This window comes from Charadrius vociferus, unplaced genomic scaffold (genome assembly GCF_000708025.1).
Source record: "Charadrius vociferus isolate BGI_N301 unplaced genomic scaffold, ASM70802v2 scaffold423, whole genome shotgun sequence".
Lineage (NCBI taxonomy): Eukaryota > Metazoa > Chordata > Aves > Charadriiformes > Charadriidae > Charadrius > Charadrius vociferus.
The window spans coordinates 2,914,993-2,932,157 of NW_009648149.1; the positions used below are offsets into that span (position 1 = coordinate 2,914,993).

The 17,165-nt window shown below is 45.2% G+C and overlaps 1 protein-coding gene across 1 annotated transcript in view; it reads right to left on the minus strand.

The window, feature by feature from the left end:
* ROR1 (receptor tyrosine kinase-like orphan receptor 1) overlaps positions 1–17,165 on the minus strand; it is a 73,406-nt gene that overhangs the window by 8,674 nt on the left and 47,567 nt on the right. The window contains 3 exon segments of the mRNA XM_009884007.1: positions 2,723–2,968; positions 3,855–4,172; positions 5,397–5,524. Coding sequence (XP_009882309.1) covers positions 2,723–2,968; positions 3,855–4,172; positions 5,397–5,524 — 692 coding nt within the window.

Here is a 17,165-nt window from a genome sequence, read left to right on the forward strand (position 1 = left end):
TACATTCAGATTAACAAACTTTTATGAAATGAATCTATTGCAGCTCGTGAGACAACTGAAAGATAGTGTTGAAGAAAGAAAAAGAAAGCATCAGCACGAGGCAGATGGAGACCTGGGCACCAGTTCATCACCTGAGCTATTCCAGTCAAAGGGAATTATTATTCTTATTAAGTAGCAGCCCCTACCATGAAGCCTCATTAGGTTAATAGGTTCCTTGGGAGCCACCCTAATTAAATCCATTTTCCATCTAGGCTTGTCCTGGTGAGGCAGAATGCACAATACTTATTAAACTGTGCCTGAAATGGCTCTTTCAGCCAGTGCAGAACCAGCAGAATGCAAGTTCCACATGGTATTTTGGCTTTAAAACGCAGATTAGCATTTAACAACTAAATCACTGCTCACCTGATATAGCTCTATTTGTCTGTATTTAGAACAATAATGCCATATAACCCAGCTGTACAGCGAGCACCATTTAAGGCACTGGTGAGAGGTAATTAAAACTCTTGTGAGGAATTCGTCGAGCCAGCGAGCCTAGCTCATTTATTATCTAGTAAAACGTTCAAATTAGAGGCTTTTGCTACACATCCAAAAGCGTCCTGCTTTCAGCTGTCTCAGATCAAAAGACCGAGCCAGTCCTGGCATCTCCGAGCCCATCTAGAGGGGGCCTGGCAAGCAGCCCCCCCACCAACTCTTAATTACCCAATTATCCCAAAGTTGTGGAAAACACAAAATGCACATGGCTGAAAGGTCATGCAGCGACTGTGCAGTGGAGTACAGAAAGCGCAACAGCATCGCTGGTGGTGGACACGCAGAGACCCCTGAGCTTGCCCAAACACCCTGGGGCTGAGCCACGTCTCCTCACCCGGACCAGCCCAGGCTCCTGCAGGCGGAGAGCCAAGCGCCGATGGTACGCTAAGGGGAGTCCTGCTGACCACTACTCAGAATCTGATTTTTGTACTGAAGGGCTGAAAAAGATCTTCACAACAGTTTATATAGATTGAACTATTCTTGTGTGCTGTGTCCAGTTCTGGGCTCTCCAGTTCAAGAAAGACAAGGAGCTACTGGAAAGAGTCCAGCGGAGGGCCATGGAGATACTCAGGGGACTGGAGTATCTCTTGATGAGGAAATGCTGAGAGCCCTGGGGCTGTTCAGCCTGGAGAAGAGAAGATTGAGAGGGGATCTCATCAATGCTTATCAATATCTAAAGGGCAGGTGGCAAGAGGATGGGACCAGTGGTGCCCAGCGACAGGACAAGGGGCAACGGGCACAAACTGGAACATGGGAAATTCCATCTCAACATGAGGAAAATCTTCTTTCCTTTGAGGGTGGCTGAGCACTGGAACAAGCTGCCCAGAGAGGCTGTGGAGTCTCCTTCTCAGGAGATATCCAAAACCCGCCTGGATGAGTTCCCGTGCAACCTGCTCTGGGTGACCCTGCTCCGGCAGGGGGGTGGACTAGATGATCTCCAGAGGTCCCTTCCAACCCTGACCAATTCTGTGATTTTATGATTCTGTGTAGTCAGTCTATCACTGTGCCTAATTAACAAGAAAAATAACTGAAGTTAAATGCAATGAAATAATAGGAAAAGAGATACAGGACTCTAAAAAGCGTATATGAATGTTAGAGAGGGTTTGAGATGCACATGATATAGCCCAGACTGTCTGCCTTTGCCCTGATCTACTCTTTCAGTAAGAACATAATTTAGATCCCATTTTGGCATTGATTCCCATCTTTCCATTAATTGAAAAAGACTTTGGAGCAGGTTCAGAACATGTCTCGCTGCAGGAATGTTCATAACCATAACCAGAAATAATTTAATTTGGTTCTGGCTATCGAACAGTAACATCAAAAGGTATCTCCTTTCCAAGGGGAAAGGTAATGTTACTGTGACAACTTGTAGGCAACATAAAATTTTGTGTGAAACTTTGTACCGTGAATTTCCAGAACATTTCTGGGTTCATTTCTGGCATGTCCATGTGAATAGCTGTATTTTTTTCTTGGCACGCTATCAATATTGTTATTTCTAAACGCAGATAAAACAATTAGGAACTGTTTGTTCAGGTCTTCCATCGATTTCCCCTGGGTCTCAGAAAAACAGAATAAAATGAGAGCTGGATCTCCATTTTTGTTCATTTTGCAAAAAACAAAATGCAGGCAGGACATTTCTGTAAACACAAACTTGAAATACAGCTAAGAGGATCTGGCAAGATCATCTGTATTTTTTAAACAAGGCCCGAGCTCTGTTAAGCGAGGTTTGCGCTTATTAAAATGGCTCTTAATAAACCAAGCGAAATGGAAAATGCTTTATAACCACTTTGTGGATCAGCGTCCACAGCGCAACTTCTGTGATCTGATTTAATTTGGGACTAAGGAGTCATACTGATCCCAACAGCAACCTGCAGAGCCTGGGACGCTTGGGCTGGCAACGCGCTGCTGCTTCACCACCTCCTGGCCCGTGCTCAGGTATTCCCTCGTAAAATATCTTCATGCCACCACTTTGCCAGCTGCGTGGGCAGTAAGTGCTCGAAGGTCTCCTCGGGGCAGGGACGCTGTGACATTAGCTGCAAACGCTGCAGTCAGCCTTTCCTCCAGCTCTCTTTTCAGGGATTCAAAAAAGACAGTCTGTGCACAGCTCCCCTGTTTTCAGGACGGTGCTACAGAGGCGACAAAACGGTTTCCCTTTTTGTTCCAAAATGAAACATAGAAAAAAGTAAGTAATTACCACATGCTGGGACGTCACAAAGCTCAGACTTGAAGTTCTCATCTAAGGTGAAGCACCATGGGGCGTCCTTCTGGTTCCCGGGGTTGCGGCAGTAGGAGTGGCCCCCGTTGAGCTCGGGGTACCTGATGGCGGTGAAGGTGTGAGTGTGGGGGTACTGCGAGTTCCACGGCTGGCACTGCCGCCCCGACCGGGTCACGCTCACCGTCCCCCGGTAATCTACTCCCGTGCTGTTGTAGCATTTGTGATCTGGAAAAAAAAAAATAATTAAAAAGAATAAAAATCCAAAGAGTCGGTGGCAGCAAGGCAGACGGGGCCACTGCGCCCCCGGAGCCTGCGCCGCCAGCAGCCCCCAGCCCCAGCTGGCCTGGGGCCGGGAAACCCAGTTTGGGAGCACGGGCTCCCAATTTGCTGCGGCTGTAACACAGGGCCTGCTTTGCATTCACATTCCTGGGAGGATTTAAAGCTTATGCTTCTGTAATGAAAACAGCTTATGCCAAGCGTTTTTAATATAAGATATACAAAAGAAGTAAAAACTACAGTGGGAACCTGAACTGCAGCCATTATTTTCATATGAAGGTGAAGAATTTGTGGAAGCCACGTTTTATATTTGACTATTCGGATGTACAAGGGTTGCGAACAGGCTGCAGCCCTGCCGGATCAAAGAGCGAGCTCAGCTGATGCCGAAAATTAGGCTGTGTTAGGCAGAGAGAGCCATGGACCCGGCCCCTATACAAGTTCCTCCTGAGAAGCATCCCCTGTACTGCACCCACGGCCTCGCTGGAGCACACTGGGCTGCTGTGGGAAGACAAGGGAGGCTGAAGCTACTGATGATCCTCAGTATTCACATGCTTATGCTGTCACTGTTTCCTACTTCATATTAACTAGAAAAGACCTGAAACCAAGAAACGGCATTTAGTGTGAGCTGAAGAAATACCTGAAAAAAAACATTTCTGAATTTCTACCCACTCTGGAGTAGCGAGGGGAGAAGTGGGGGTGTGGGCTAATTCGACAGCACGGTGCCTGTGAGCTTTCAAAGCCCACCACGAGCTCCAGCTCTGATGCACAAGCCCCTACAGCCAACCCTTTCACAGTGGTGTTTTTTTGCACGGAGAAACAGGCGGTTTTCACTTACTTTTATTTATGGGATCTGCCATTGGAATCCCGATGCGGATACAATTGACAGCTTCGGGGCTATCTGGCTGGGGAAGATCTTCACAGTTGGGCAGCTTTAATCTCATCAGAATCATGGGATTAGATCTTGCAAAAATATACTCTGTCTGACAGAGGACATTTTCCAGAATTTCACATTCATCGCGGCACAAGTCCCGTGGCTTAGGAGCTGACGAAGTCTCATCGCAGTAGGGGAAGGCGTAATGGCACAGCGAAGGAATAGCAAACTGGGAGCATTTATCCGACAAATGGCTGGAAGTGCCAATCATGGTGAAGGCAGCTGTAAAATATACAAAAGGATTTTACTTAACCCGGTGGGAATTTTATTCCCGTGCTCTTGCCTTCCCGGTATAACCCTCACTTCCCATTGCGACTATTACTTTCAGATGTTCAGGTGATGAACGGGCCTTCCAGAAATACAGAGCGCTAATTACATTAAAAGTTATTAACGATGCTGATTTCGCTGACAGAGAAAATACATCTGGTTTTCAACACGGGATTAATGTTAAGTATGTTACCAAAACCTCAAACCTAATTATACTCCCCCCCCAAATAATTTATAATGGTTTGCAAAGTCATACAATGTTTGGATGTCTTCTACCCAACAGGTAGAAACCAAAGTCCCTGCAGGCTGCGGGATGACAGTACCAGTACCTTCGCAGAAGATGACAGCTTTCATAATATTCCACATGACTTTTCAACCACAATGACATAAGATTACGAACTTTTGGCTGTATAGAAACCACTGGCCTTTCCTGTGAGCAATGCAAAAGCCTTTCTCGCAATGCTGACAGCATTTACAAAACACAGGAAGAACACTCTAGGGGGAAGAGAAATTTGGAATATTCTGACAGCAAGAGAAATGCTGAATATAGACAAGATGACTACTGGCTAGGATCTGGCTGAGATTAAGGAATATAAAAAACCAGGGAAGTATTATGATATTTATGAGGCCTCAGCCTGAATTCAGCACCCCCATCAGCACAGCATCTCCCACAAAAACAACAAAAAATGGTTCTTTACAAAATCTAAAGGGAAAACGTGACCTGTTGAATTATTTATGCATATAGTTTCTTACGCCGGAAGAGTTGCAGCCTGTTCCAGCACCCACAGCTCTCCTAAATGATGTCAATCACCTAATAATCAACCAAGTCTGGTCTCCCTTCACTTTTCAAATCTGCTTGGGAAACAGCAGCACAAGGCTTTGAGCCGCTCCCAGAAGTTGTAGATACACAACGCCTTCTCCTTGGAAAATCATTTTTTAGTTTCCTTTGGGGGAGCTGGATCAGCAGAGACACGGGGGCTGCTCAGATCGTCACTCTTTGGAGGACGCCCTCCACGGACACCGCACCACGCAGGAGTCGCGGGCAAGCTTTGTGGTGGGAAGCTCACAGCAAGAGAGGATGAAGAAGAAATAAAAACAGTATTGCAATTTATAAAACTCTCGCAGCTTTTTGGGAAAAGACAGCTTCATGGGAAAGAAGCAAGCGTAATTTTTACCCACCTGTAATCTGATTTTCTATTTCACCTTGCATATGCAAAGACTCCATATAAATGGTTCGATTCCCAATAAATCGTGCACAAGCAATCCCCCTGTAGGGCTGGCAAAACCCGTCCTCTTCATACTCGTCCCTGAAATCGATCATAAAACACAAAAGGGTGAAACATTTCACATGCGACTTTGCAACAAAACGTCACTACAGGGAGCTGGCACTTGTATTATTAGAGGCCGAAGCGAGGGGCTTACTGTGTTTGTCTTGCGCTCGGCGATTCGTTCTGGGTGAGGCTCACCCAGCGCAGGAGCCCCCGTGCCGCCTTCCCCTCCATTAAGAGCCTGTGATAAGGGATTATATGGTCTTTAGGTAGCGCAGGGGGCACGGCACGGGCTTTGTGCCTCGGGTGATTTTAACCTTAAAGGATTCCCACACTGCTGCAGGTAGTTTTCAGTATCTCACAAACAATCCCGAAGTGAATATAAGGATTATTTCTTTATATTCAACAAGATCTGGAATATTTATTTTTTTTAAAAAAGTCTTCAGCTGCCTGGTAAAAACAGTTGGGGGCATTTCAGGTTAGACAGAATAGACGTTAATGTGGCATGAAATGAATGCTTTTTGCACGAGGGGGAAGGCTATATTGAGGAATATACCCAGCCTTAATTAGAAGAGAAAACATAAACTGTCTGAAAAAAAGATTTATGTTTCTTTAAAGCAGCTAACATGCTGTTTTCTCTTTTTGAACCAAACTTGTACTTACTATTGACAAACATAGCAGGAAGAGTCATGCTAGCAGAGACAGAATTTAAAGCGTATATAGAAAATCAAACCACTCCCAGCACTGATACTCTTGAAATAGGAAATGTTTCTTCAATCTTCCCTGAGTGTGGTAACAGTTATTGCTAAACCAGAACCAAAGCTAAGACAGGAGTTAAATAGACAGATTTCTTTCATTAAGTGCTTTGTTTTATGCAATATAGGAGACATTTAATACATAAATCCAGATGTGAAATTATTTGCCAATATTCTTCAAACAAAGCAAAGAAAGGAAATTACTAAACCTCTGAAGAACAGACCGGTCACTGCTTATTTCGAACAGATAACCAACAGCCAAGTGCTGGCACACAACAGATAGTTTTATGGATGTCTTAAGGAGGGGTTTGCATACGTGATCACTGAAACACGCACCCAACTCCATGAATCGGCTCTTTTACTTTCTCGCTTTGAGAATACAGTTGGAGATATTTAGGACCCATTTTCTGGAAAGACAAGACACCTCGGCTCTGCTGAGGCCCCGGCAAAAGGAGATGCCTAAGGAAAATTTGCTGATAATCTCTTTGTTATTCATGCCGGTACCCACCCGAGACAGCCATGATATGGAGCTCAAATTAGGAAAAATGATATTGGAATATCCCTAAGTATGATCACAGCTGGGTAGGCAACAGGTTGCTTCCTTTGTGTGCTTTTTTTCTTTTTTTGCAGAATTCATCTTACCCCAGATGCCAAAAGCCTAACAGTGGAATCAGACTATGCCTTAATAGGGAAGAAATCAGAGCTTTTTTAATCAACTCTGCCATTAGGTTTAACAAAAGCCACTTTCATCCCCTCCTGAAGACCTTGGCTGTAAGAGCTTGGAAATGCAAATTACATTTAGCCTCTTTGAAGTCACCCACCCATTGTGTGCATGGCTTAGAGCAAGCGGGCAGCCTGCAGCCGTGCTCCCCAGCGCCCTGTCACAGCGGCCAGGGCCAGCTAATGGGATTAGCCGGAAGAAGTGCGAGGATCGCCTTCCAGGACACCCCAAACATCTCCCGGCACTCCTCCGCTACCAGCTCCAGAGCACCGTCCCAGGCTTCACGCAGCGTTGTTTTCTAGTTCACAGGGAGAAGCTAGACACCATGAATTAACTGTGGTAATTTATGACTGTGAAGACAGCGGGGTGGGAAAGAGGGCTGGTAGAGATGGAAACCTCCTTCCACAGACATCTCACATCAGTTGAGAAAGCAACGGGAAGGGCTCCAGCCTTCATTGGATGATGGTCCCAAGATGTTTCCAAGTGCACTGAAAATTGGATTGCAAAAGTGCAACTTTTAAACTGCCAATTAAACTCTTCATTAACCACAGCGATGGTAGGCTGAGGTGTCTCAGATAATGGATAATATTGAGCCAAAAGATACGCCGAGATGTATACAGAGACACACAACCACATCCATGTGTTTTTGCATGGAGTCAGCTCTGGCGAAAATATTTTTACTCTGTTGGTTCTTGAAGAGAAGACAAACCAGCTGAAATCTGAGCCGAAAAACCACAATAGCTACTGCAGGCTCTGAAGGTCAATTCTCCATTTTCTAATCAATAGATTCCCCAATAGGGATAGGAAATATTGGTAAGCCCCTGGGGCAGGTTGCCCCGAGAAGCTGTGGCTGCCCCATCCCTGGAGGTGTTCAAGACCAGGTTGGACGGGGCTTGGAGCAACCTGGGCTGGTGGGAGGTGGCCCTGCCCAGGGCAGGGGGGTTGGAACTGGATGATCTTTAAGGTCCCTTCCAACCTAAACCATTCTATGATTCTATGACAATTTATTATTCATTTATTATTTATGATAATTTATTATGGCATTTTACTCAGGGACTATACCTAACAGCAACTGCTCTTGAAGACAATCAAGCATTGCAATTTAAGCACACAACTAGATAGGGAAGACAATACCAGGAGGAATGTGATTAACACATCAACAAAGCAAACTCACCTCCCTCTGAGGCTCACCTTTCAACTAAAGAAGTTTTAACTGCAATAGCTGCACGAAGCAAGGACTTCGAGAGAGCAGGGACACCAGTTTACCTGGATGCAAATGCCCCGAGGAGCAGGATTTTGGAGATAATCTCAGAAGGTGAAGATTAGAGTAAAGAGGAGAGCCTGGATCCCACCTCCTCTGCCCCTGGGGCTGCACGCCAGCCTTGAATTCACAGAGGGAAAACATGAGATTAGTAGCTCAAATGGAGCAGGCACTGCTTTGAATTGTTTTGGAAAGCAGCTCCATAATGGGGCAGAAGGATAAATGAAATAAAAGGAACAGGAGCATCAGAGTATGACAGAAGGAGCCCTGAGAGACAAGAGGACACCAAGACAAGAGACAAGAGACAAGAGGACAGCTCCCAGAGCTGCTCTGCCGGGGCATGGTGACAAGGAAGGGAAGTACAGGTCTGTGAGGGTCATCTATAGCTCCTGACAGCTATCAGGAGCTCAAAATAGCAGCTCCCATGATAGGAGTCCTGATCATAGGCTGGTAACACGTCGTTGTGGTGAAGTTATTTATTGGCACGTGCTTGTCCATGAACAAGTGGCCACATCTCACTCCCTGGCTCCGTTTCAGTATCGACCCTCGTCAGTGGTTCAGGGTCACACGAAATCCCCTCTTGCCTCTGTATCTCTTTGTGATGTCTTTGCAGCTCAGGACGGAAATTTTTACATGTAGTATCTAGTAGCCCTCCCTGGGCATCCCTTTGGTCCTTGACGGGCAACCAAAGCTGTGCCCAGCCACATCCAGGGCAGCCCTGGAGACAACGCTGCTGCCAATGCAGCTCCAGCTCGGCCAAATGGACAGTCCCTGAGCCATCGCTCCTCAAAATACAGCTTTTGGGGCGGGGGGCAGTTGCCAGCTCTCCATCTGAGACCATTTCCCGCTGAACAGATTGCTGCTGAGGCCAAACACCCTCTGCTCGCCAGACGTTTCATCCAAAACCAGAGCCGTAGCCTGACACGGAGCCCACAGCAGCACGCAGAGCTCCTACGCGGCTTGAACACATTCCCCACCTCCTGCTGCCAACTGGCAGCCGCTTCAGCGGCTGGCGTTCAAACACAACGATCGCTTTCTTGGGATCAAGGCTGAGATCGCCGACTCCTTTTCCACTGTTCACGTTTTGCATACCTCGCGTGCTTTTTGTAAGCAAATCACAGCATCACTGCTCAAACGTGTAGCTGCTTCACAGTCCTGATCTGACTCTACCCACAGCAAAAGGATGTGTCTCTTTGGCTTAGACAGGAGGTAAATTAGGCCTGATTCAGCAATTAATGTGTTACAATTTACAGACAAGCTTAAATCCTAATGAAATGGAGGTCAGTCTAAGCTGTAGGCATTGCTGATTGGGGATGGACTTAATCACTTGTGCAAATTCTGCGCTGAACTGGAGCGGTGAGCAGTCAGCACCACCACAGGTGAAAATGGTGGACACCAGCTTGCAGGAGCAACTTCAGCGATGATCACAGGGCAGCTCATCACAGCTCGGGATCTGGGTGCTGACCCCCCCCCCCGACCCCCGCTTCTTCCCCTGCCCGCACCCCGCAAAGCCCCAGCAACTGTTCAGTGAAGACGCCACAACAAAAAGGAAAGCGCTGGATTTAAATGACCGACAGATGATACAGCACTGTAGTGTTTTAGGATTATTTCTTTTCAGATTTGGTTTCCACTCTGTTTTCTGTTTGGATCTTTAAATATTTCGAGCCTTGATGTTTATCTTGGAGCTTGCCCATTGCTTTTAGATCCCGCTGCAGATTCCCCTGCAACAATACTTCTGCCTTCGTGTAATAATAGTACCACGGATTAAATTTACACTACGCTCAGGTGTCTTTAAGTATCTGATCGCACAAAGTTTACAGAAGACTAAGAGCTTTGAAGGGTGTCCACACCAATTCACTAACGTAATCTGACCTCACCTAGAGCCTCCATCAACCCGGGATGCACTGGATCTTCATGCAGCCCAAACTCGACCATCACTTTTCTTTCTACGGGATACAGAGGCTGCATAGAAAGATCAGCTGCAATAAGGTATTTCATGTCTCTCTGGGTACATCAGAATACGAGTAAGTGTCTGTATGAGTAAAAGGACCCTGTTCTTCACATAGAGTTTAAGATGGCAAAGGTCTCAACAAGGGTCTCCTAGATACAGCCGGAAGGAGAGACGAAGTCACAGCACACAAAAAGATTTACAAACAACTGACAAAGAATTCACTGTCACTGCTTGGGTTCATTTTCCCCTCTTTAATTTTCTTTTGTTTTGTGCTAGCAATATTTACATCTGTCAACCCTGGGTCACCAGCAGCTTTTCACATACTGAAATGGTAACAAAATAATAAACCAACCCTAAACCAGAGAATGGCCTGTGCAAGTTCATGCTTCTCCTCCTTCCCTTTGCTTCTCGCTCAGACCCTCCCAATGGCTCTCGGTGGTACCTCACTGCACAGCGAGATCCTGCTCTTCTGCCTGGGACGTCCTCTTTCACCCCATCTGACTTTCACACACTGAAGATGTAAACATGAAAGCAAAAGAGTGATCATGGCCCATGAGCAAAGGTCTTACGTTGAATGAAAAAGCACATTCAGAAAAGGCAGAGCGGTGTGAGACTGGAAGCCCATCCATCGCTGGGTCTGGCACCACTGCGGCACTGCCACGTCCCTGCGGTGTCGAAAAGCAGGGGTGCTTCACACGTGCGATGGAGGTGTTCCTCTCGGTAAAGGTCACCCCCTTACTGATGTCTACCACGTCCCACATGCCACAAACTCCCTGGTCCTTTTCTGGGCGAACGCAGGATCAGCACAAGGCAGGAGGACTGAGCTCCCAAGACAGCCACTCATTAACAGAAGCTCTCCGGGGGCTGTTTCTTATGGGAGATACAGTAATGTCTGAAAACATGAAAGGAAAGGAAGGGAGGACCAAAATCTCTGACTTTTCCCTGTGATGCCAGAGGAGGTAGTCGCACGGGCTGTATCAGGAGAGATGTCTATCTCATCTGCTCCCAGCGTGAAGGCTCCAGTGAATGGAAAGGTTGATTTGCCTCCCAGCGCAGCGCCTTTCTGTTGCAGCCTGACACCAGTGAGAATTTCTAATTGCCTCTGACTTGAAGCAGCAGCAGCTTTCTAGGCATCCCCAAGCAAACCAGGCATAGTAGCTTGCAGCCACCGAAAGGCAACAACAATCGGTTTGCATTTTGTTTCTTACTGTCTCACGCTAAACCTGGAGGGGCTGCACGGAATCCACCTCATCCAAACACATCTCTGCAGTCCGGTTTCTAAACACAAACCACTTCTGCAAAATTCTCTGTCAAAGTCCACTTCCCAACATACTGCCTTTTCTTTGCCAGTCTTTTTCTAAATTACCAGAAATTGCCCGAATCTAAACAACATTCCCAGCAGATGTCAACAACGGGTCCAGGAACTTAGTTTAGCAAAAGCTTTGTAACCAGGCTTTAACATGAGTTCACTTAAAAGTATTTCAAAAATTAATAGAAAAAATGAACCTTGTGAGATCATGTTGTATTTATTTTTACAAAATCCAATGTATTAAAATACATATTACAAAGATGGTGTAATTGTGTGGTCATTTCGACCACACCCCACACATTTCTTTCTTTTTTTTTTTCCTTCCTTTTTTTTTTTTTTTTGCTTTAAGAAGGATTTGCGTGAGTACCCAATGAGAAAGAACCATAAATACAAGACTAATTTTGATACCTTGAGTGAAAATGGGCAAAGGAGGGATGCAGGGCAAGGCGGGACAAAGTCCCAAATGCTGTGTGTGTCCCAAGACAAGAGGTAGGAGCGTCACTCTCCCTCCCGCTGCCTGTTCCAACACCAGTCTGCTACGATATATACTTATGCTTAGGTCTGTTAGTTAGTTGGTTAGATGGGATCATTGGATTGCCATTATTTTGGTAACCAAATCTCTAACTGACAGCAATGTAAATAAGCGGGTGTACACAGAGACAGTGAGGATTAATAAAAGCAGCAGGGGAAAGGCCATCGTAACATTCAGTGACACTGGAGGACGGTGGTGTAAAGCCCACAGGGGATTACGGTGTGTGTGCAAAGCCAGACTGATTTATGAACATTTTACCGACTTGAAGAGCCAAAGCAAAGAAATGCTATATTATCTCCGACGAGATCTACCAAGTGGAGATGGAGTAGCTTCGGCTCTGTGTGAAGACTGTCCAGACATTTTTTTCACTTACAAAGAGAAAGGCATTTTGTCTTGCTTAAAAAAACCCATGTTCTACCATAGCACTACACTACTCAGAGCTGTTTATCGAAATAATTTATATCCAACAGCAGAGTACTGATGGGAAGCCAACGTTGCCAACTTGAGACAACCCAGTGCTTTATGCGCTTCTCTTCCCAGAAAATACGCGGCTCACTGCAGCGGGACAACAGAAGTGCGAGCAGATGGCTCTGCTCCTGTCACCCCATCATGGGCAAGTCCCCTGGGACAGCTGGGACCCGCACGGGCAAGTCCCCTGGCACAGCCAGGATCCGCATGGCGCCTGGGGAGACTCCTCCGTCCTCTCAAGAGCGGCACCAAAAGCGTCATACGCCTACAAATCTGCAACCTAAAATTGGGGTTATGGAGGGTGTTCTTTTAGAGGGGTTGGGTTCATAATGAATGCCGATAGGTGACAGCACGGAGGGAAGACTTATGCTCTAGAAAACTTGGCAGTTAATTAAAAGGGGTATCAATAAATTATTTTTATTATTACATATATTCAATACACCCTCTCTACATGCATTAATGCTGTATAAATTATTTGTACATTGTTAAAGAAATTGTATTTTGTTCTGTACTCGTGTTCCAGCGTCACACAGAATAAAATGAAAGGAGTTTTTACTTGGCAGATATCCCTTAAAGCAAACAGACGAATAATATTCTGTCATACTTTCCAAAGAGCAAAACCCAGTTGCTGGTGCCTCGCTTTGAAAATGGGACCATACTGGCTCTGTTTCATAACAGTGTTTCAGAAATGTGAGGGCTGCATTTTACTTTGCAAAAAGAAGAGAATTGCCCAGACTTGCACGTCACTCTGTAATTTACGGAAAAGTTCTGTGTAATATAAGCTATTGCTGCTTTGACACCCCTTTTAAGTCGCAGGGCAGCGAGGGTTTAAATGGTTCACTAGAAAAGCATAGGCATAAAATAAAAAATTAATAATGCTGTCCTTTGACACCATTAAAATTACAGAGTCCCACAGCACCACTGATACACCTGGTTCCTAAGAATAATAAAATTCAATAAGCAAATAATGATCTGCCTAAGTAACTACTTACTTAGTTGTTAGCTCCCATGGCAGACTGCTCGCTGCTTTAACATGATGATCCAGAGACGGGTACAGCATCCAAAATGAATGCGAGTTTGGGATGCTGGCTTGGCCGTGGGATGGCACCGCGTGGCCCGGGCCAGCGCTGAGGCCACAGTATGGCCATTCACCACTAAAACTGGGACAGGCAAAATTCCCTGACGCCCTCTCCCCCACCAAAAAAAAATGATCTTACAACTACCCAAACAGATCGGCGGGAGCGTTTCTCAGGGCTGCATCTCGTTGCCCTCCCTTCCCCCAGTCGGTTCTCGTTAGAGGGTTTCGGTGCTGAAAGGAGGCAGGTTTGTGCAGAGACATAAACATCACTGGTGAGAGCTGACATGTGTTTTCTACTAACCTCATCTGGGCAGCGCGGCAGCATCCACAGTTTTGGAAGCTTAATAAAATACATCTCTCATGCAATTAATCCCTTGGCAAGGACGCACCGAAGCAATTACTGCGTGTTTTTCTTTGTCGTCGTAAGAAAGTTTTACAGCGTCTCTATCAAAATGACTCATTTCGGGGAAGCAAAAGCCACCAATAACGGTGGCCATGAATTTGATCTAAATATTGACCAAAAATAAATGAATTAGCTGGGATGTTAGCCTCCGAGATTCACTCTTTTTCTCCTCTTAAACACTTTATAACAATCCCTTTCCATACCAAAACTCCTCCTGCGCAGTCGATGGGCATCCCTGCAAGCCAGGGTGCGAGCCGGCCGCGCTTGCTCGGCAGCTGCAGCTGGTTAGGAAACGACCCTGGTAACAGCGTTTGGATCTTTCCTGGCAGATTTCTTACATCATTATTCAAGATGAACTGCAAATCATATGCTCGTAGTTATGGAAATGGCAGGAAACTTCTTGCACTTATGTTTTTTGTTTGACAAAGCTATTTTAAGGTTACGTTTGGAAGGTCGGTTTGTCCAAGTTTCGAGATGCAGAGGAAAAAAAAAAAGTAAAATGTTTCTGAAGAGCAGTCAAGCAGGATAAGATTACAAGTGCTAAACGTGGCCTCTTCTATCAAATCTGTACCGCACGGAAAAACACACTCCCTCCTCCTGGATTCCCTCACGGAGCCACAATGATCTCACACACACGTTCCTTATCCACCTCTCATCAGGCATTAACCTTTAGATAAGGAGTTTTTGATGGAACGATCATCAGCTTCACCCCATAAAAAAAAGGCCGCTCTCCCCGGAGTGATACCAGCCTCCCCCTCCACTCCGCCGGGGCTCTGGCCATTGGTTTGACGACCCTCAGGAATGGATGGACAGGACCAGACCGTTCCACATCCATCTCCTACACGGCGTGACAGCAACCCTCGGGCTCTGCGCCGGGAGGCTGGACACAAAATAAGACAGGCAACGGGAAGAGACTTTCTCTGCTTAAGTGCCTCGGCTCCATCCCTCAGATTTTTGCCCAAATCCTTAATAACTGAGACCCTTTTGAACACACATTTTATGAGGAACTTCAAAGCGTCCTACAGCCCAACTGCTGCATCTCCATCAGCCCTCCATACCCAACCATCGGGGCTTGGGGCAGCTCTATTTGTACAAGTGGTACCACACCACCAGATCCGATGGAGCTCCTTCATCAAACATCTCATTGTTTTCATATGCACGAAAAGTATTTAAGTGACCTATTTGACCAGGAAGCTGATATTCCCCAGGGACTGTTCTCCATCATTGCCATATGGGAGAGTTACTACAGGTTTGCACCACTTTTCCGCATAGAAACGGGAGAATAACACACCCTTCTGCCTCTCGGGGTCTGCCAGGAGGATATACATAGGTCTTATCACAAAGGACATACTTAGATTGCATACAGCCTCTAGTCAGGTAAAAATCCCCAATACTAAGGAATTTATTCATTATTTAGTTACATGAAGTTACGCAGGTTGCTCGGATTTCACTGACCAATAAAACAAATTGCAGATTACATTGTGCATCTCCCCCGCAAATTTGATTCCCCCCACCCGATAATATATAGAAGAGTGCACCTCTGCGATATATTAAAAAAAGAAACTTTACATATAAAAGAAACACAGTCAAGGTTGAGTCATCTTTCAAATGGCTTGATCTGGACATTAAGGGCTTTATTCCCGAATATTTTACTGCCTCTTTACACGCATAATGACGCCTCAGAGCAAGTGCTCATGCAAGTGATACCACATGAGAAGGTCTCTTTACACTAAACGTGGCTTTAGTGCATGTGGAGCTGGGTCCTCTGAGTAGCACTGGTTTGAGAAAACAGCAGGGACAAGGCTACTTTGAACCCCTGTGATTAGAAGAGGATGAGAATAATAAAAAGGTTTTAAGTAACACTTTTCCGTTTGCTTTACATTAAATCTCTTTTGTCAGATGTCCTTTTTTTAAGGAAAAATTAACATTTGAAATTTTCCAGTTAGCGTTGCTAATGATTCCCGTCTCTCCCAGAACTGCTTATTAATTGCTGATGACTGAAACTGCTCAAGTGTTCAGGAAAAGAGATTTTCCTCGCTACTGTATGATACACACCTACTGTTGCAACAGGAGAATCAGGGCTTCTGCAATACTTAGGAAACAACACGCATTCATAAATGAGAACATCAGAAATGAAAACATTTAATCTAAAGGAAAAGACAATTTTTTACAGTGTTAACACAGACTATTTAAATAACATGGGAAAGTAACTTCATTTTCAAACTGTTTTTCCATCCTATGCTTTTTTTTTTTTATTATTTCTCTCCTGTGGAAGGACATCCAAACTCCCTATTCTCCAGCAACGTGTCTTAAAGACCTGGTTTATTCTCTGATAAAACTACTGAGAATTGTTCTTTGCCTGGGAGGGACTTCTTACAGAAGGCAATATCCCGCTCCTTTCTGGGCCTCAGGACACTGCAAATACAGCTTTGAACTATTCCTAACTGACAGAAAAACTTTGGAGCACTACAAAATGAATTTCAGAACTTCTGCAGCCCATTTTATCTCTCACTCACTCTCGCCTGCTTTACCTTATTTTCTGAAGTCACAGCTTTATTTCTGCTCCTCCCTCCCTACTCCTTCCTTCTAACATTTAATTTGTCTTATGTGACTCAAATAGGTCTTTCTTCTGGTGACCTAATATTTTAACCTTAAGCATGATGGAAAACAGACTTCACAAATCTGACACTTGAATTAAAAGTGAAACACATGCCTCGGCCCAAGTTAATTAAAAATAATACATATAATGTTAGCATGTTTAAACTATTATCTGACCAAAAATTTGCACCCATCAATAACTACTATAGTCCACAATTGCTACAAAAAATAACAGTAACCACCGTAAGCTCAAATTTACTGCAAAAATCAGTTAAGTTACTTCTCCTTTTATTGAACACAGGGGCATGGGTACGGATTTCAGCACATCAGTACCCGAACGTGAGCCCTGTAGCTGCCCCCAATATTAAGTCAGATATCAATAATTAATTGTCGATAACTGATTTTATAGGCATGGAGCCTTGTTCCTCTCCACGTGGCAAGTCTTGCCCTCATGGGAGAGGGGAGAGGCCAAGCACTGCAATTTCCAGACACGGGATGGAGAGCAATTACATGGAAAAAGATGATTTGAAATTCCCGACTCCTTTAAAAAATCTAGCAGAAAACATATTTTTCCAAATGGCCTTCCTAGGAATTATGTCAAGCG